The sequence below is a fragment of the Ursus americanus genome, chromosome 2 (assembly GCF_024610735.1).
Source record: "Ursus americanus isolate L20-20 chromosome 2, mUrsAme1.1.p, whole genome shotgun sequence".
Classification (NCBI taxonomy): Eukaryota; Metazoa; Chordata; class Mammalia; order Carnivora; family Ursidae; genus Ursus; species Ursus americanus.
The window spans coordinates 84,098,660-84,118,750 of NC_142128.1; the positions used below are offsets into that span (position 1 = coordinate 84,098,660).

Consider the following 20,091-nt stretch of genomic DNA (forward strand, 5'->3'; position numbering starts at 1 on the left):
TGATTTACTGAATTAACGAATTCATCAAACATTTGTTTAGTATTTACTCTGCATATGAGGCCATTTCTAGTGTCAAGATGCTTAAAAGACCAGAAGGTGGAAATAGAGTTGAAAGCAAATGAATATAATGAAGTGGCATAGGTGGCCCAATAGACATCTTTCCAGAGTATATAGAGGGAATAACAAAGGAGGAGGGGGGCTTTATTCCCTCTGAGTTGGGGGGTGGGAGCAGATGTCACAAACAAAGCCTAAAGGTACTGGATACATTTGAGATGCATATGAACCTTCGGAAGGCTGAACCGGTGGCTGAGGAGGAAACAGGATACGGTGGAGGAAGGGAGCGCCTTGGTTGCCATTTTGAGGAGTTAGGATTTTATTCTCTAGGGAAAGTTTTAAGTAGATGGGACATCATTATCAGATTTACTTTTTTAAAAAAATTACCCTGAGAAGGATAGATTTGGGGGACTTGAATGGAGGCAAGGAGATTCCTTAGGACAAGATGGCACGGAGCAGGCACCATGTGATTCCAAACAAGCCAGTGGCGGATGGAAAGGTGTCGAGGAAGTAGACTTCATAGAATTGGTGTCAGTCTTAAACTATTGTCTTTACAGCAACTGCTGATGAAACTAAGGCTCAGGAAAGTAATGCAGCCAATAAATATTGAAGGGAATACTTCTCTGTGCTTCCATTGCAGTTTGAAAAAAATGATGATTGTGGCATTGAGCACACAGTGTGGTAATAAACCATATTGTGATTACTTGTTTACAACACTTTCTGCCCCGGGACATTACACTTCTTAAGGTTAAGAGCCAAACTACCAAATGATTTGTGTATGCCTAGCATGGAGCCTCGTATAAACAAGTACCCAATAGTTGTTTGGAGAGGAAGACTCCTGACGCCCGTACTTTCTCCACATGCAACACCCAGCATGGAAATACGAAGAAACTTCACTCAGGCTTCTCTTACATCCACCCATTTCCATCTCGCCTCCTGAGGGGGCCAGAGCAAAGTGACAAAGAGGGATAATAGGTAGATGATGCTTCTTACTTTGCTCTAAAATTGCTATCATTTCATCCTTTATCAAAATGCACCCCTGCCTCCAGACGCCTGCATTAAAATAGCAATAATGAATATTCAAAATATAAAAAGAGGCCATGAGAGTTAGTGTCTGTTGTGACACCTTCCTCGATGGTCTCATTATCTACAAATCAAGCATGAGAATTTGCTTTCATATCTTTTTTTATGGTAATTAATGTTTTACCCTGGATCACGCTTTTTTCTTCCACACAGATCCGTAATGCCTCCTGCCCGGCTCTTTCAAGATGGAGGATAAACCTGTGGGAGAGCCTACTCAAGTGGCGTCTAAATTCAAACTTTCCAACAAGGTCGAGAGCACAGGACACTGGCTGGTGGAAGATCATGCTCGGATATGGGAAGTTTTAAAGACAGAAGAGGTAAGACAACTCTAAATGACTCAGTTGGTACAATGATGGATTTTCTTTGACTTGAGACTCTAGTTCTTAGTGTAGTCAGCACCACAGGCCAGCTTGGCAAATTTTTATTCAGGGGCCAACCATGAATGGGGAACAGTAAGTTAGGAGTGTGTTCGTTGGACATTAATAACTCCACAGTGACTTAGCCAAAAGAGGTGGCACTGACAGGTAGGTCCTAAAATATACAGGTAGACATTCTCCTTGTAGAGTCCTGCCAATCCTAAGTGGGAAATCAAATCATGGTGAGAAAGTTAATTCCTAAGAATCAGTCATAACAAGTGGAATTATATAGATTCATTGTTTGACAGCATGAGGCTCAGTGTGTCAGGGCTCTTTGGTTGCAAGCAACAGAAACTGACTCTGACTAATTTAAGCAAAATGGGAAATTACAGGAGGATATTGGGAGGTTCACAGAATTGATGAGAAGCTTTGAAAGCTAGGCTTGGAAGGAAGACAGGAGCCGAGTCAGTAAGAACTGCTCAGGGCACTACCCCTGGTATAAATTCCAATCTTTTCCCCACCCTCTCTTTATTCTCACATGTGTCTGCTCAAGATACAAAGCCATGGGGGCGGGGGTCATGGCCAAGCTCAGTCACATGTCTTTTTCCTGCTTATTCTGTAAAGAGAAAAAGAATCTTCCATGAGAGAGCATTATAGTGAGTCCTCACAGCTCTTGTGTTTGGAGTCCAAATGTCTAATAGCCACTGGTTGTGACAATTCCAGTTCAAGAAAGTAACTTAACAGGTGCAGTCTTAAACATGTGAATACTGCCCAAGCAAGTGTTAACCCTCTCTGTAGGGTTATTTGCCCAACAGGTTTTGTTTTTTTTTTCTTAAAGGAATAAAACTCCACAGGGAGCATTTGAAGTCTCTACATAACCCCCCTAATAGGACCAAGACTGGGGTCAGAAAAGTGAGGTGCTGAGGGCACACAATTTAAGCAAGCACTCACTCTTATGTTTGTGTCCTATACTTGCACGAACTTGAGAGTCAGTGTGCCCTTATATTTTCAAGTGCCTTGCTTGCCTCACCCTCATGCTGGCTCTGCCACCCAATTTAATTATTTTACCCCTTCCTGCCACCCCCCCCCCCCCGCCCCAAGGTAATCCCTTTCCTGAATTAGGCATTCGCCATTCTTATGCATATTTCATTATGTATGGTACATTCCTGTTATCCACATATCCGATGTATAGTAATGATTTACATCTTTTCAATTTTGTGTAAGTTTTATACCACATACCTACTTCTATAGCTTGCTTTTTTCTTTTTTTAACTTAACATTTGGTTTCTACCTTATCTGTTTTCTGTGCTCGATACGTGTAGTTCTAGCTTATTCACATTTTGCTGTTCTTTATATTCTATGGATTGAATCAAATTTATCTGTTCTCTTAGTAACTTTTAGGTTTTTTTCAATACAAGGTAGTATAGTACATTTCTTTAGCATAGACACCTGGCACAGGCCTGATGGATTATAAAGTATGAAAACCTTTCATTTTACTAGTTTTTATCAGATTGATTTCCAAGATGAGGACATGAGTTTATATCCCCACTAGCAGCATATGAGAATTCCCCCTGCTCTGTATCTTCGCCAGTCACTGATCTTGTCAGCCCTTTAAATATTGGCTGATCTGATTGTTTTGAAATGGGATCTCGTTGTTTTTACATGAATTTTCCCATATGGATCATCAATGATCCCAGCACCATTTTTATTTTTTTATTTTATTTTATTTTTTTATTATTTTTTTAATGTTTTTTTTATTATATTATGTTAGTCACCATACAGTACATCCCTGGTTTTTGATGTAAAGTTCGATGATTCATTATTTGCGTATAACACCCAGTGCACCATGCAATATGTGCCCTCCTTACTACCCATCACCAGTCTATCCCATTCCCCCACCCACCTCTCCTCTGAGGCCCTCAGTTTGTTTCTCAGAGCCATTTTTAAATGTCCATAATTTCTTCTTTAATTGGTAATGTTCTCATGTATCGTGTTTCTTTACATACTCTTCCTGTTGATGTGATGCTCCCTCAAATGTTTTAGCTTTAAAGGAAACACGGATGTGTAATTGGGCATGTGCTTCTACTGAAATACTGCTCTTTGAAATTGTTTTGGCTGTTTTTGGAACTTATATTTTAGATATGAATTTAGGATAAACTTGTTAAGTTCTGTGAATACGAAGAAAAAGGAAAGTCTGCTGGAAATTTGATCAGCATTGAAATACGTTTGTTGATGAATTTGGGGAGTATCAACAATCTTTATGATATTCAGTGACTATCTTGTCTAATTATTGACTTCAATGGGCATGCTTCAATAGTTCACCCTCACTGCTTCACCAATATTTTATCCTATGCCCCTTTGCTGTAAAATTTTCATAACTAAGATTAAGGAAGTTTTCCCCCCTTTCTTTTTTTGTTAAATGTTAATTTCTTTACACTGTAATATTTGATATCTACAAGATCATATACATGTAGGTTATAGAGTATAATATTAAAACAGACACTTACGAGTTCACAATGAACTTAAGAACTACCACTTTACCAGTTTGTTGAATATGTATGTGGACTCTTCCACATCCATCCCCTTGACTCCTTTTCCTGCAAAGTTAACCATTTTCTTGAAATCTGTGTTTGATCATTCTTTATCTTTTTAAAAGTTTTTATTGAATATGTATGTATCCCCAAACAATATTGTTTAGTTAAATAAACTAGTTATTTGGTTTTATATATATGATACAGATCTGATTTCTTTGGTGACTCATTTCTTTCACTGTTTCTAAGATTTTTAGTAGTGATTCATTAATTTTTTCTGTTGAATAATGTGCCATTATGTAATTATACCATGATTTATTTATTCATATGTTCATGGACATTTTAATTATTTAGTTTTTGCCATTATGAGCAATCTGCTAAGAACGTCTTATACATGTCTGTGCCCTGGTATAAGAGTGCTCCATGTGGAAGAATCTAGGTTAATACCTATTCGGTGAATTTTGTAGTTGGGTATGTGCAAGTTATGTTTTGCAAGTTATTGCCGTATTGCCTTCCAAAACAGTACCCATTCACACTCCCACGAGCAGTGCATAACATTTATCTTATTCTACGTCCTTGCCAACTTTTGTAATTGTCAGATTTCTTAATTTTTTCAGTCTCGTTGGTATAAAGTAGAATCTCATTCTTTACTCATCAATTCTTGATAAGTATCACTCCATCTTCAATAATTTTTCTTTCTCTCTTTCTCTTTATAATTTACTTTTCTGAAGGTCTAACGATAGCAAGAGTCTTTCTTTTATTTTTTGTTTTTGTTTGAGGATGCCTTTATTTTGAGCCTACTCTTAGAATGATAGTTTAGGTGGGTATAGAATTCTAGGTGACTTTCTTTCAGTACATCAGAAATATACCATTGTCCTCTGCCTTCCATTGTTTCTGTTGTAAACTAGCTAAAAGTCTAATTTTTATTCCTTTCGATGTAATGTCTTCTCTAACTAGCTAGATCTTCAGTACATTTTTGCTGTTTTGTAGTTTCATTCCTCTGTGTTGAGGTGTGGGTTTCTTTTTATTTAACCTCTTGGAATTTATAGAGCTTCCCAAATGTATGAATGCTATCTTCCATCAGTCTGGAAACATCTCTGTAATTTTCTCTTCAAAGAATTACTTTTCCTTTATTTTACTTCTGTAACTCCAACAAGATTTATGTTTGTTTTTCACACTCTTTGCTTCTGTCCCTTAACTTCTATTTTGGAGTTGCTATGTTTTTTTCCTCTCTGTGTTGTATTCTGATTAGTTTTAGATCTATTTTACAATTCACTAATTCTTTCTTCAGTTCTATCTAATCTGCTCTTTAACTCAACCATAGGGTTTTAAATTTCAATTATTCTATTTTTTACTTCTAGAAGTTCTGTTTTGTTCTTTCTAAAATTTTCTAGTCACTTTTTGATGTCTTGCTTTGTATTCCTACTTGTATTTTTGAGGCTGTTTGTCAAGAACTGTGTAGGCTATGAGATGTTATGCTATTTGCAAGTTAACTTGCCAAGGTTATAGATACTGAAAGAAGACATGAGACTTCTCTGTCTCAGAGACAGAAGAAACAGTAGCCAGAGTGTCAGCATGTTTTTACTGGGTCCCTCTATCGCAGTTCCTCCAGCGCCTAGAAACCTGCCGAAAAGGATCACTGACTTTGGGAAACGTCCCAGTTTATAATAGTAAGCCTGCACTCTCTCCTAGTGGGAGATATTACCTTTTCCTTTAGGTCAAGGTTAACAATAGGCTGCAAACACAGGCCTGAAAAATGATCTGGGTAAAGATCGGCCAGGCCTTGATCTTTTGGCATAGAAAGCAAGACATACAGAAACAAGAGAGACTCATGGAGGAGTGTTTCTCAACAATATTAAATATAATAGTCTTATATTCTGAGTTGGCAATTCTCTTAACTATGGATCTTATTTTGCCGTCTGTTCTTTCTGTTGCCTTTTGCACATGATGTTTTGTTCCTTTGTGGTATTATGCTTTTTGACTGTGGGTTCATTTTTCTTCGAATGAGGGAGTTTTCTCTGTGAAGAATTTGCATTTATTTCTGGAAGCACTACCAACTGGAAGTCACTTTAAAGTAAATTCGTAGCCTCAGACTACTCAATGTGAATACAGGCTGAAAGCCTCTGTGGATGGGTGCATTGGTGGTAATTAGTTCCGAGGGAAGTTGACTCCTCCCTTTCCAATCCACCTCTGCTCCTATTCAGCACCATATTTTAAGATAAGCAAATTTCCTGGTACTGTGGTTAGGGGGGGCATGTCATTCTTGGTTCATCTTAATGCAGAGGGAATAAATTTTGGGGTCCTAGTTTTATGCAGTGGGGATTCCCTGTAGATTCCCTCTCTTGAGCCAGCCCCCAGTTTTGTCTGTTAGTCCCTGTGTCATTTAAAGTAATAAAACCTATATTAGTTAAAGTATCACTACTGCTGTCTCAAATATAGTAAAAAATTTAAGTGGCTTAACACAGTAAAAGTAGATTTCTTACAGTCACATAATAGTCTAACACTTGAGTTCATTCTTAAAGGAAAATCATACATTAGCCCAGCAAATGGGATTTCAGAAGAAGAATGTGAGAAAATATTCCTGGAAGAGGGAAAACCATATAAAGGGTAGTATTAGAGAGAATGTCCTACAGTTTGGAGAATTTGTAGCGGAAAAGGAATGACAAGAGATGAAGCTGAGAGGGACCAAATAATGAAAAGTCTTATGTGCTCCACCCAGAATTTCAGAAATTATCCTGTGGGCCTTGGGGAGTCAATGAAGGGTTTTAGGCAGGGCTAGTGACATGGTTAGATTTGTTTTTTAGAAATGTGACTCTGTCAGACATGTGAAGGACGGCCTCGAACACTTCAAAACCTTCTCACCCATTTTGGTCTCTTTCTTTTCCATCTACATTGTGCTAGTCAGGGCTCAGTGGGGAATTATTTGGGGCTGTTCTTTTTTCAGGATGGGGATTCTCTCTCTTCAACTAGACCCTCTGTCCTTGAGATCATGTACCTTCGTTTTAATTCTACTGCACTATAATCCCAAAGCACAGGCATACTACTGGACACAGGTTGAAATAAAAACCTGATGATTGGTTGACAAACATTTTCATAGTATTTATGTAATCGTGTAGTCATTATTTTACACTAATATGTGGTTGCTTTAAATTGTTACATCCACCAAAATATTGCCAGCAGTGGGTATAAAGGTGATTCATTTGATTCACCATAAAATGACACTTAGTGGTGGTGACATTTTTTTTTTTTTTTGTCATTGCTGATTGAATTTGCATCGAGTCATCTGCCGTGCCACTGGACTTAGCTGCGTCCAGTGTTTTACATTTGTGAGAAGGCTGCCAAGATAAGCCATGTTGTCTTGTGGCTATGGAACAGAGATGTTCTCTGTGTGAAATTAAACTCGTGAATGCCTGTATGGAGACTGGGCATATGACCTCTCCCTCTCTATCCAGCTCAGGAATGGGGCCCCACACTGTAACATCACATTATTGGAGGAAGAAATAGTAATGTGTTCATCATGCATGCTTCGGAGATTAAATCACACTCATCATGAAATGAATAAAGTAGATGTATCATCAGTAGTGAGAAATGGAATTTTGAGACTGAATAATATTCAATTGGGGTCTGTAAGTGAGGGAAAATATCATTTATTGAGCACCTTCTCTGGGTCAAGAGCTGTATTTAGTTGGCACTTTCATATTCATCAATGTATTTGTCACAGCCAGAGGTGTAGTTTTCATCAGGATTTTGCGGATTAGAGGTGAAGGCACATACTCAGAGAGACATAGCTGGTAAGTGGCAGAGTAATGTTCAAACTCAGGTTTGTCTCTCTTCATTTTTACACTCTTGTTTCCCCACAAAGTTGTTTACCAAAATTATTTAAATCAATTTGATTCTACATTTGGTTTCCTTGCCCAGACTTTAACTAATCCTGGCCGGGGCAGGACCCTCAGCTCGATAAATGGTACCTGTTTTGCTTTCATAGAGCTTGGCTCTGCAGTGTCTGGCGTGAGTAAACACCAACGTGCCCACTGAGTTACAGCTTTCTTCCACTCCTCAAAGCGTTGTCCCGGTGTGTGTGCCTGGGCTTCCATCTCAGCTCTCTTATATAGTATCCCAGTGTCTCATGGAAACTGCACCCTGCCCTTAACTCCATCCTATTTAAATGGATTCCTAAAATTCTGCTGAATTCTTTGTAGCTCTCTTTTCTGCAGAGCTGAGCTCTGCTCCACATCCCCCAAGCTGTTGATTGGGGTCCCGTTGTGAAGAGTCTGATTGTTTGGAACCTGGATATTTCCACCCATTTCCTGAACTCTTGTCACTTCCTTGGACATTAAAACCTGCCAGAATCGCATCATTGTTTTCCTATGTCCTTGAGACACTGCTCACCCAACAGTCTGCTCTTACCAGGGGCATACACTTGTCATCAGGGAGTCTCTCTAGCTCCAGTCTACCAAATTTATATCTTCTTATTTTTATCCATTGGCTCTTGTCACCAGAGTCCCAAGTTGCCCAGTGTAAGACCATCTGAGTTACGGCCTGACATTTTTAACCACAGGGGGCTATTCTGGATGTCAGATCTTTCATCGTGGTTACATTTCAGTGTTGGTGTGAAAGGTGCTTGTGTACCACCTCTTCAAAGAAGACATCCTTGACCCCGCTGGTCAGGGTTAGTGACCGTACTGTGGTCTCATGATACCTCTGCTTATCTATCTTACAAGACTCATCACATGAGTGGGACTTGTATGTTTACATATTGTTGTCTCCCAAACTAGAATGTAAGCTCCTCAAGGCCTCTGTCCTGTTCATCTGTGTATGTCCAATAATATTCAGTGTTTGGCACGTGGTAGATACTTGACAAAAATATACAGAGCGACTAAGAGCATGGACTCTGAAACCAGACTTGCTGTGTGAACTTGTCAAATTTCTTAATCTCTCTCTACTTCAGTTTCCTCATCTATAAAAATGATATACTAATGGGGTTGTTGTGAGAATTAATTGAGTTATAGTGTGTACAGTGCTCAGAACAGTGGCTTCTACATAATAAGCAATAGATGATATAGACTTATTATTGTTGAACGAGTCTGTGATGGGGGAAGAGTACAGAATGTTACACCGTATTGGCCTATCCATTGTACAGAAGCTGCTTTGAATCCCTGCTATCTGAATTTAGGATTCCCCCTACATTCTGGAAGGCCCCATGCTCCAGGATCTTTTCTATGTTTTTCAATGACTATAGAATTTGAACTGATGGACACAATTGCCTGACTGTAATGAGACTTCCCTCCGTAAAGTTCCTACAGAGCGATCTCTCATGCAGGAAGAGAGTCAACCCCAACTAAACAACACTGTGTCGAGATACACAAATAATTTTGGTGTAGTGGCCAGATGTGGGTGTTTCAGAACCACTGAACTCTACTCCCCCCTTAGGCTGTGTGTGAGGTAGGGTGACAGCAGTGTGCTTGCTTGCTCCTCAGGGGCACGGTTCATGGATCAGAGTGGACGGCTGGGTTCTAAACCTTGTGTTCTGCTGATTCAGGTGGCTCAGGTGATGATTTCAACGGGACGGCAAACCCTTCTAGAGGATGAAATAAGATAGGATTGATATGAAGGGAGCTTTCTCCTGTAAAAATCTCTTAGACAGTTGTAATCAATTTAGCCTGCTCTGTTCGGTTCCTAGTTCCAGAATAAACCTTGCCTTTACCATACCCAGATGTGAACATTTCTTTATATTTTGATACAGAGAGTAAAGGAGACTCCAGGTAAACTTAGGAAAAAAGGAAGGAAGGAAGGAAGGAAGGAAGGAAGGAAGGAAGGAAGGAAGGAAGGAAGGAAAGAAGGAAGGAAAGAAGGAATAAAAAGAAAGACAAGTTTCTTGAGGGCCTGGAAGTCATTCATTCATGGGGCTCACATTCATGGGGGATCTTAAGTCTCCAAGAAAAAGTTTGTGAAGCAGTTCTGTTTCAGCCCATTGTTTTCCACAGTGTGTTCGCTATAAACGTCAGCTCTCTTTTTGTTCCCTTGAAAACCCCATTATGTCAGGAAAAGCTTGGCATGAGGCAGTAAAGAGGCAGGGGGTGGGGGAGAGGAGCTTACAAATGGAAATCATTTCCATGAAAGGGAAAGGAAGTATCTTCAGTCCTTTAAGCTTGTCTCCCCTTCAAGGGGGCACATACGAGGAAGAAATGACATTATTTAAATTTGTTCTTGGATTCCAAATGCAGGGTATTTGGGAGTGGTTCATGTCTTCCCACAGCAGTGAGTAGCTGTTTTAAAGGCCCATCCTTTCTCAGGGGCCCAAGAGAGGAAATGGTTGAAAATCTTCACTGCGAACTCTTCCTCTGTGAGCTGGCATCTGAGAAACTCACCTGATTTACGTAAGGGGAAACCCTGATCTAGGAATCTCAGGAAACTTTATAGATGAAGAAAATTTCAGTGAGGTAAAGATTGGGGGGGGGAGCGTTGCTGTTTGGAAAGGGTTGGCATTCTTTTTTCCCCCTCTTTTAAGAAAGATTTATCCATCTATTTTAGAGAGAGAGAGCAAGAGCCTGAGTGCAAGAGTGGGGGAGGGGCAGAGGGAGAGAATCCTAAGCAGACTCCTAGATGAGCACAGGGCCCTACACGGGGCTCAGTCTCATGACCCATGAGATCATGACCTGAGCCAAAATCATGAGTTGGGGGCTCAACTGACTGACCCACCCAGGTGCCCAAGGGTTAGCATTCTTTAAAAAATTGCACTCCGAAGTCAGTAGCCCCAACGTTTTTGCACATCGTGCTGTTCTCTCTGTTTAGAATGCCCTTCCCTCCCTTTCCTTAGCTAATATTTACTCATCACTCAGACTCTGGGAATTTTCCTTGATCTCCATACACTATGTTATGTGCCCTTGTCATTTTCCCCGTACTCTTTTTTTTTTTTGAAAAGCACTTTGTTTCTTCTTTATGTATATTTATCACATTATACAGTAAATGTTTATGTTATTATCTTTTCTAGTGTACTATGAGCTCCTAACACGAGGAACTATGGTCTGTCATATTCAAAGTTACATCACTACACTGTTGAAGTGTTTGATGAATGAATGAATGAATGAATGAATGAACAAAGGAACAGGCAGATAAACAACCATTTTCATATGTTGATAAGAGCACCTGAGAACACCCAAGTGACAGAATTTTGTGGGGGGGCGGGTTAGTGGTGTTTTCTCTGATGTCATAAAAGGGCAGACCCAAAGCCCAGAACTGTATGTTTTCTTCTGTGGCTTATATTTGCCCCTAAGAGGAACCATTACAATTTTATTGGATTTCTGAGAAATTAACAACATATGTGTATAATAAAAATACAGTGACAATAAAAGCAAATTGCCTGATGAAAAGAGTCCCCAGTAAACAGAATAACCTCTCCACCCACTCTTGTTTACCCTTATGGTCAAATCATGCTTACAAACGAACTCATTGTTGCCTCAAAACTTTCATTTTAAGTAGGATGAATGCAGGGCGAAAACAAATCTGAATTGTTTCAAAGTAAAAATGTCGATCAAGGGAGCTAAAAACGGCAGAGACTTGAAACATTGTGATGGAAGAATCCTGCCATATCAAGGTGGGAGGAGAAGTTATTTTTAAGGACTAATTGAGGGTGGTAGATCTGTGAAAGCAAAACAGAGCCAGGATCTCCAATGGGAGAAGTATTATAAGCCAGAAGTATTATAATTTACTAAGAGAAATGCAAACTGCTGACAATACTGTCACCGAAAGTGAGCGGTTCCAAAATGGGCAGGACTTCTTGGAAGAAATGTAGCAAGCCCCTCGATACAAACTATACATACAAGGACACGCAATCCCTTTTGTGCAGGGATCAAGGTGTCACCCTTTTCTGAAAGGAGGCAGGGACCACAAGGAAGAAGATGCAGAGGCTTAACTAGGTGGGGCTTGAACTATAGAGCCACACAGGTGTGGCCATTAATCAACCATCAGAATTTGAACTGAGAGCTGAGATCTATGGAGAAAAGAGCCAAATTATTCATCCCTCGGTTTCATTTTTTTTTTTTTTTGAAGTGTGAAAACAAAAACCCAGGACACTGCAGAAATCATAAGTGACAGCTTGCTTTTCAATATGGCTTTTAAATATCTAGTCACCTTGTTAAATCTTTTCACACCACCACCGCAACACTGTAGTCATTGTAGGACCAGGAGAAAACTTTCAGGGGCCAATCTAGTCAGAATGTGGCTTGTCCATTTGTCATTCTTAACCAGCTGGGGGTCTCTGCAGTTTTTTGATGCTATTTTCCATTGCTTCCATGGTTGCATGTTTCTTTTGCGGTGGAGAAACAGCCATGGCATTAGCTCACCACATAATTCTTATTCTTCAGCTAAATTAACCAGAATGCTTGTGAATGCAGTGCCCTGGTTAACTTAATTTTCTGCACATTTATGAGATAGCCGACATGACCCACAGCAAGCCCTTAATTGATGTTTTTAAATGATTGCATACCTAACATATGTGAAAGTACATTTGTTGCTCAAAAAGTGCAAGTTCCTTCCAGACATGATAGGGTTTGAGGATGTAGGCCATAAAGGGGAAAGCCTCATAGATTTTGGACCGAGCTAGAATTTGGTTTGAACATGGGTGTGTTATTTACTGGTGGTATTATCCCAGGCAGTAGTTAATCCTCTAAGCTTCAGTTTCTTGGTCTGTAAAGTGTGGATAATAATGTTCTTCTGGGGAAGGTTGAGTATGCAATGTGTATGAACCATCTACGACAATGACTGGCCCATAGCAAGTGCTTGATAATACTATTTCCGGTTTTCTCTCTCTAGTTAACTCAGGATTGATCACAAAACCACTTGAGTTTTGACCCTTTGAAAAGTCTTGAATAGAGTGAAAGTAATATGCAGAACTATTAACATTTGTCAATTATAGATAGCAGTCATAATGAACATGATTATATATATTTGTGTTTCTGTGCCTGTATTACAACTCTAAAAATGTAACATGTCAAAAGTAAAGAAATAAAAGTAAATCAAATGACAGATATCATGAAATGAACCATCTATAATAAATCATTTTCTACCATAGTAAATATAGACTAGTGAAACTGAGTCATTTTGCAATCAGTATTTGTTGAGTAACTACCAGGAACAGGACTGATAAACCCCTGCATCGTGGAGCTTACAGTCCAATGAGGAATACAGATCAAAACAAACAAACATAAAGGCATCACACATGCGGTCAGGGCAGTTAAAGGAAATACAGGGCTGTAAGGGAGCACATAGGAGTCACATTTTACCCGAATTTTGGAAGGTGAGGAAAGGCTAAGGGTAATAGTGGTGTGTAGGAGGACGTGATGTATCAGACAAGACGTGGAGGATGAACAGGGTGAATGACGCCAAGAGATGTGAGTAGGGAGGGAAGTCCTTGGCGCATGCAGAGGAAAAAGCGTGTGCCAAGGTGCTGGTGCCTAGAGGGAGGGGGAATGAAGAGTAGTTCAATATGGGTGGAAGATAGGCTTCAAAGTGGAGGAGGTAGGGGGAGAGGAGTCTTGAAAGGAGGGCAGATCATGAAGGGCTGGAGGAGTTTCATGCTTCTTGGGGAGAGTTTGCTCACCAGCATATCAAGACCGTTGTCTGCCCCTGTTGGTGGGGTCTCCATTGTTGTACTCATACCGTTGGTGCCCAGGAACGGATAATTCATGCTTCACGTTTGATGGAATGCTGTGTTTTCTGAGGAGCCTGAAACTATGTCGCTCGCTGTTTTTAGTGGACAGAAACTTATTCTAACTCCTTCCAGTGAATAAAATGAGTATGGAAGTTCTGTTTATTACATATTTTCAACCTAAGAACTTTCACTGATGGATCGAGACTGTCCTGAGGTGCGGTACATTTCTGCCTGCCATCAACAGATTACTGGCAGTGCCTTGTTTAATGTCCTCTTGGACTTAACACAAAAACAGACTTGAAGATAGCCTTTGGGAACGCAACTCGTAAGTAGATGAGCTTTGTAGTGAAAAGTTAACTCTATCATATTTTTTGTAGCCTGCTGTTAGCCTCTCCCATCAGATGGATCAATGTTTGTGTCCCCGATCTTGAGGTTAACTGGAGTTTTTGAAACCAAGAAAAAATTTTACAATCTGCAAGATTTTTCTTTAACAAAACCAATAGCATTTGTCCATTATCCTATGGAGCTGGGATACATAGCATTTGGTTTGGAGAATCTGGAACACAGTTGCACTGGGGCAGAGATGACGAAGGGTGATTACATTCTAATGACAGTCATTCACAATATCTGATCATGTTCAAACACAGAACCATTACACATGGTTTCATAATGGAAAATAAATGGGCCAGACAATTCAGTATACACAAACCATCTGGTGACCTTGCCAGTGACTCCTCAGGGAGGGAGTTGATAGGAAAACTGATGATCTGAGATTGCGATTTGCCCAAATTTGGAGAATAACATCATTATCCTCTAATTCCCAATGGTTGCTCCATGCACTTGGTTTTCCACAATTGTATAAGATTCTCAAACATCCTAAGCTTTGCAAACTCTAGTTACACGGTAAAGCTCCTGGCTGCTCTATTTTAATTTGGGAGTATACTTTTTATTGTCACTTGAATTCTTCATGATGACAGTCTTCCCTTTCTTCACTCCCTGCCCTGACCTGCCTCTTCCCCTCATTAATATTGAGAGAATTAACATTAAATTTAGAAGTGGGATGTTTGAAGGAGTAGATCATCTTTATAATTTGTTATATGTGTCCAAGAAAAAATCTTGAAGCTACAACTCTTGGTAGCATTTTTCTTTCCTCCAGTTGCATTTTTTTTTCTTATTTAATGTGATCATTAGTTCAAAGCAGAGTCTATTTGTTCTTGGCTCAGTTTCCACCCCACTAGTTATGACTTTAAGACGTATATGTGGAATCTTGTTCTCAGAGGAAGATCTAAGGAGACCCTGTTATAAGCATGGGGTTAACCACCATAAGGCACAGCTGGTGCAAATCAGCATGATACAGCAATAGCTCAGGGTTATTGGCAGAGCCTGTGTTCAGGATTTAATAGTAAAGAAAAGGGACTCTGTACTGTAGGTTAGAGAAGAATGGGAAAGCTAGGGAACGTGGAAGGGAGGATATCAAAGATAAACAGGAGAGGGAAGACATTAAAAGAATGGGGGGTTTTCCTAGTGACCTCAGAAACAAGCAGTAAGGGGGAGGAACCATATAGTATGTAAAGTTTATTAAATAAAATGATGTTCGTATATAATCCTTCATGGTTTGGAGAGATTTGGGGGCACCTTATTTTATATACTATGTTCCAGTCCTTTAGGAGGGTAAGCAGAGGAACTGTGGGATAACTTGATAGCCCATGAAGAATTGGAAGAGATTCCTTTTTTTTTTTAAAAAAGATTTTATTTATTTATTAATTTGATAGAGAACACACAAGCAGGGGGAGCGGTAGAGGGAGAGGGAGCAGCAGGCTCCCCGCTGAGCAAGGAACTCGATGCAAGACTCAGTCCCAGGATCCCGGGACCACAACCCAAGCCAAAGGCAGACACCTAACCGACTGAGCCACCCAGGTGCCCCGAACTGGGAGAGATTCTTGAAAGAGATTGGGAAGAATAGAAATTCTAGAATGGGAAGAGGGTATGGATTCGATAGCCCAGATTCTCTGTCCACAGTCTGATTTGATGTGTGTCATCCCTAGTTCAACCATGTCTCAGATTTTGAATAAAGATATACATGGTCAGCATAAATCTGAGTAGGGTGACATACTTTCTTAGATCATTAAAAACAGGCTCAACGGCCAGAGGATTAGCTGTATCCTTCCCCGAGGCCTGGCTTCAGTGCCTTTGAAGGCAAATGAGCAGTAATCGGTGGAGCAGTTTTTGAAAGAGAAGGTCCTGTTCTAGCCCCTTGGCAGAATTATACACCTGGCACTGGGATCCAAGAGCCTCCTGTAGAATCTTTTCTTAGTCTGTCTTTCAGGGGACACTGGTAGGTGGCGGAGAGGAACAGAGAAGGTAAGACTCCCTCCTCCCCTACAGGAGAGACTCATTCTAGTAAGGGAGCCGTGTAGCTGCCCATTTTCTGGAATCAGGGATTCAAGGTGGAGTTTCTTTTGTGGGGTTGCAAACTCTGAAAAAACTTTTCAGATTTTCTCTTGAAATCTGAGAGCTTCCAGTTGCAGTTGTGCTCAGATGTCAAGGTATGTCAGATGGCTCCCAAGGCTAATTCCGGATCTACCTTGAGTGTTCGAGATAGTCCCCAAGGCTATTTCTGGGTCTTCATATGACTGTGGATTCTGCTGGAAACTTCAAAAACAAGGAGGTAGATAAAAGCATGAGGAAAGATCATTTGTAAGTTTGTTTCTTCTTATGAATGCTGGAAAGGTATCAGTGTTGGGCTCTGTGACCCAACTGAAAAAAAAAAGGAGGTATTTTATGTACAGTATGTGGGTGAAAGGACATATTTGTGAGGGGAGGACTGGGGTAATTTGAGGAACTATCAATTTATAGAAGAAAAGAATCAGTATCTAATTAGCATGGAAAATGCTCATATTGAATAGTGACTAAAATATTCATCCGGCTTAGTTTTTACAAAAAATACTTGGTAAGTTATAAAGGGTATAGAATTTGGTTCCAATCTCCTTCCTGGGGTAATACCTGTAAACAAGTAGCATATTCTTAACATATTAAAAGAAATAATTTTCTTTCTTCCTTTGTTTTTTTTTTAAGATTTTATTTATTTATTTGAGAGAGAGAGAGAGCACATGCATGCGTTGGCGGGGGGCAGCTCCCCACTCAGTGGGGAGCCCAACCTCGGGGCTTGATCCCAGAACCCTGAGATATTGACTGAGCTGAAGTCAGACACTTAACTGACTGAGCCACCCAGGTGCCCCAAGAAATAATTTTCTTTAAAGAATTATCTTAGTGGAAAAATGGATTCATAGTACCATAGCTTTTTAAGAAGAAATGGAATCTCTCTGAATATGTAGCTCTTTTCTGTCTGATGACCAGTCTAGCAGTTGCATAGGTCATTGAAGTCTGCTTGGTGTTATTATTCTTAATCTCTTTGGAACAAATACTAGGTAATGTCATTTTGCCATTTTTAATATGTTTTGTGTCATTTTTTCAGGAGCATGATCAATTTGAACTAACACATCTATTTTACTTTGGACCAGTACCCCTTGCTATCAAGGGCATCCATTTTTGAAACAGCTGTTTGGGTTGAGGGATGCAGATGTGGCCATGAAACAGATCAAAGCTAATTGGCCCTCAGGGTAAACAAGCTCATGACCTTGGCCTCATTAGCCCTGTGCTGTAACTAGCTGAAGTAACCTGCCCTGGGGGAAAGTTCACTTCCCTGAAGATGCCCCAGCATTTGGAAATTATCCAAGAAGGCTTGTAATGTTACTGACCTACCCCTTTCTGCCCTAATGATGAATGACTGGCTGGTTGAGGGAGAAGAGGGGAAAATTCTGTGCTTCCCCGGGGACTGGTGACCTGGGATCAGCATCAGGTAGAAAAAAATGCAAGAGTTGGGCTCTTTTGTAGGGTTTGTATCTAGGCCAGTGCCAGTGGATGTTTTACTCAGATAAATGTGGATGAACTTGCTCCAGAATGAAAGCCACTGCGGTGGGTTTTGACCAATAGAAAATCTCCCTGTGTGTCACAAACATTGTGAGACTTTCCTTGCAGTAGACTCTTGAGTCTTCGTCTTGCCTTATCTCTTCACACCACTGGGATGAACAGTTGCATATCCCGCACCAACCTGGGACGGACGGCAGAATGGATTGATCAGTACAGCCTGCAGACTGTATGCAGAAACCAGAGGTTTTCCCAGGCCCGCGAAAACAAAGCCGTCATGCTGTTCAGTAGCCATGGCAGCTCTCGAAGGTCTGTTCTCCGAGGCTGGTTTATATTCCTCATCCTTTAAGGCCTATTGCTAAGTAGCTTTGTCAGTATTCCCTCCTAACACCTCCCTTCTAGCCTTCTGATTGGCCAGTGGGGTGGGGAAGGGGGTGAGAGTGCTCCTTCTGACTCTTTCTGGAGCACCGGGACAACATTTGGTCCCTCGTATTCTCAGGCAAGGGCTAGTTCCTCTTCCCAAAGTCCCTTTTCTAAAGTACAAGAAGAAAAAATGAAATTCAATTAAAAATCCAGATGAAGCAATTATTACTCTTCTTCTTTCCACTTCCCCTGCACTCTAATGCACAGTGAACGCTTTCTGCAGGGGCCAGCTTCCTCCTCTGTGTGGACTAGAGAGCTTCCTCTCGAGGTCAGCGGGCTAGGGTGTTACCGATCGCTCTGCGACAAGCTCTTTTTTCTGCCCTCATTGGCCACACCCCCAATTGCTGTTGAAGATGCTAATTTAGAAACCCTGTAAAATAATAATAGAATATTTATTGTATTTTTAATAATGGGGGGCACAAATAAGAAACCCAAACTGGTCCCTGATCTCTCCCCCAAATGGTCCCCTATCCTGGGAAGCCATCTCTCCACCCCATCTCAAAGCCTTTTCCTAAGATAACCACTGCTAACCATTTTTGAGATTCTTTCACACACGTGCCTGAAAGTAACTATGTGCCCACCTCCGCATGTGTGTGTGTATATTAACACGTAAGGGATCACACTCTACACACGGTTCTGTAGCTGGCTTTTTCTCCCTCGTGATGTATCTTAGAAATCTTTCCATATTGGCACACACAGAGCCATCCTGTTTTTTTAACCGGTCCATAGCAATCCATTATATGGATGTGCCATTTTTATCCAACCAGTCCTTGTACCGATGGACATTTTGATGTATTTTTAAAACCATGGCAAGTAATACTTCGGTGACCATCCTTGTACATATGTTTTGTTGAAATATTCCTTGGATATCCACAAGATAAATTCCTAGCATTGACATTACTTGTTCAAAGGGAATACATGTTTTTAGGATTGATAAGTATTGCCTAATTGTGCTCTAAAAAGGTTATGCCTGCTCATACTCTCAAGATGAAAAATATCTATTTTGCATAGGAAGAAAAATCATGTTTTTCAGACTTGTGTAGCTGGTTTCCATTTCTGTTCTTGGAGTACTCTCTCTGTTTTAGCTTCTGGACATCTGATACGTAAAGCAGTGATGCTCACGTCATCTCCCTTCCCCCCCCTCCCCTGGCTGGAGGATCCATCCAGCTCTGAAGAGTCATTCTTGTCCTACATCTTAAGAATGTGCTGCTCCAGAAAAGGTTGGGGGTTCTAATTGTGAGGATTGCCCATTGATGGTACTACATCTCTGAGGACCTGCCCCAAGGACACCAGGGCTTCAATTCCAGCAAAGCATCTGGATGATGAGGCTTGGCCATTTCACGTCGACCCAGGCACATGGCATTTTGAGAGGTTATCACCAGCTCCACTCCCCATCAAGTCTGTGAGGCAAGCGAGAATCTTCTTTGATGCTTCTAAAGGAAACTCAGTGCCTTTAGCTTCATCAGGGAAATGGAACTCATCACCCAGATGGGGAAGCAGGGAGGAATGATTAAGCACTGGAAAGCACTTTGAAGCATGTTTAATCATAGTTAAATGCTCCTTCATAAAACCTGGTATTTTGACGTCTGTCTAGCATCACAGGACTCCTGACCATGGCCTAGGTTTTGACACTTTGTATTTTTACAGTGGAACAGGAAAATTAGACATGAAAGCCACTCAGATGTCCAATCCTAGAGAATAATGCAGGTAGTGCAGACATTGTGATGGGTGGATTATAATTACCTTATTCTTGTTGGTAATATGCTCTCATTGCCATACAAGGATTTGGTGAGATTGCTGTCATATTTCCTAAAGTATCTGGAGCTCCTAGGAGGAAAACTGGAAAATGAGTACAAATAATGAGGCACAGTCTGCTTAACTCATCCCCATCACACTGTGGCATAGACCTTGGAAAAATAAGAAGGCGGTAGGCTCTCCATGTCTAGATATACTGCTATACAAGGAGCAAGAAGCTGAGTTATCTACAGGGTGCTGAGGCCACGTTGTCCCCCTTCATCGTAGATGGAAACACCCACTTGCCAGTCTGGTTTTCCTACCCATGCCTTCT

The 20,091-nt window shown here is 40.7% G+C and overlaps 1 protein-coding gene across 2 annotated transcripts in view; it reads left to right on the top strand.

Moving 5' to 3' along the window:
• The first annotated feature begins 1,307 nt into the window (after nt 1-1,307).
• Nucleotides 1,308-20,091, top strand: part of RGL1 (ral guanine nucleotide dissociation stimulator like 1) — a 159,075-nt gene continuing 140,291 nt past the window's right edge. For both annotated transcript variants that reach the window (XM_045811371.2, XM_045811370.2), the window contains exon 1: nt 1,308-1,454. In XM_045811371.2, the coding sequence (XP_045667327.2) occupies nt 1,323-1,454 (132 nt within the window). In that variant the 5' untranslated portion in view covers nt 1,308-1,322. The remainder of the gene's footprint in view (nt 1,455-20,091) is intronic.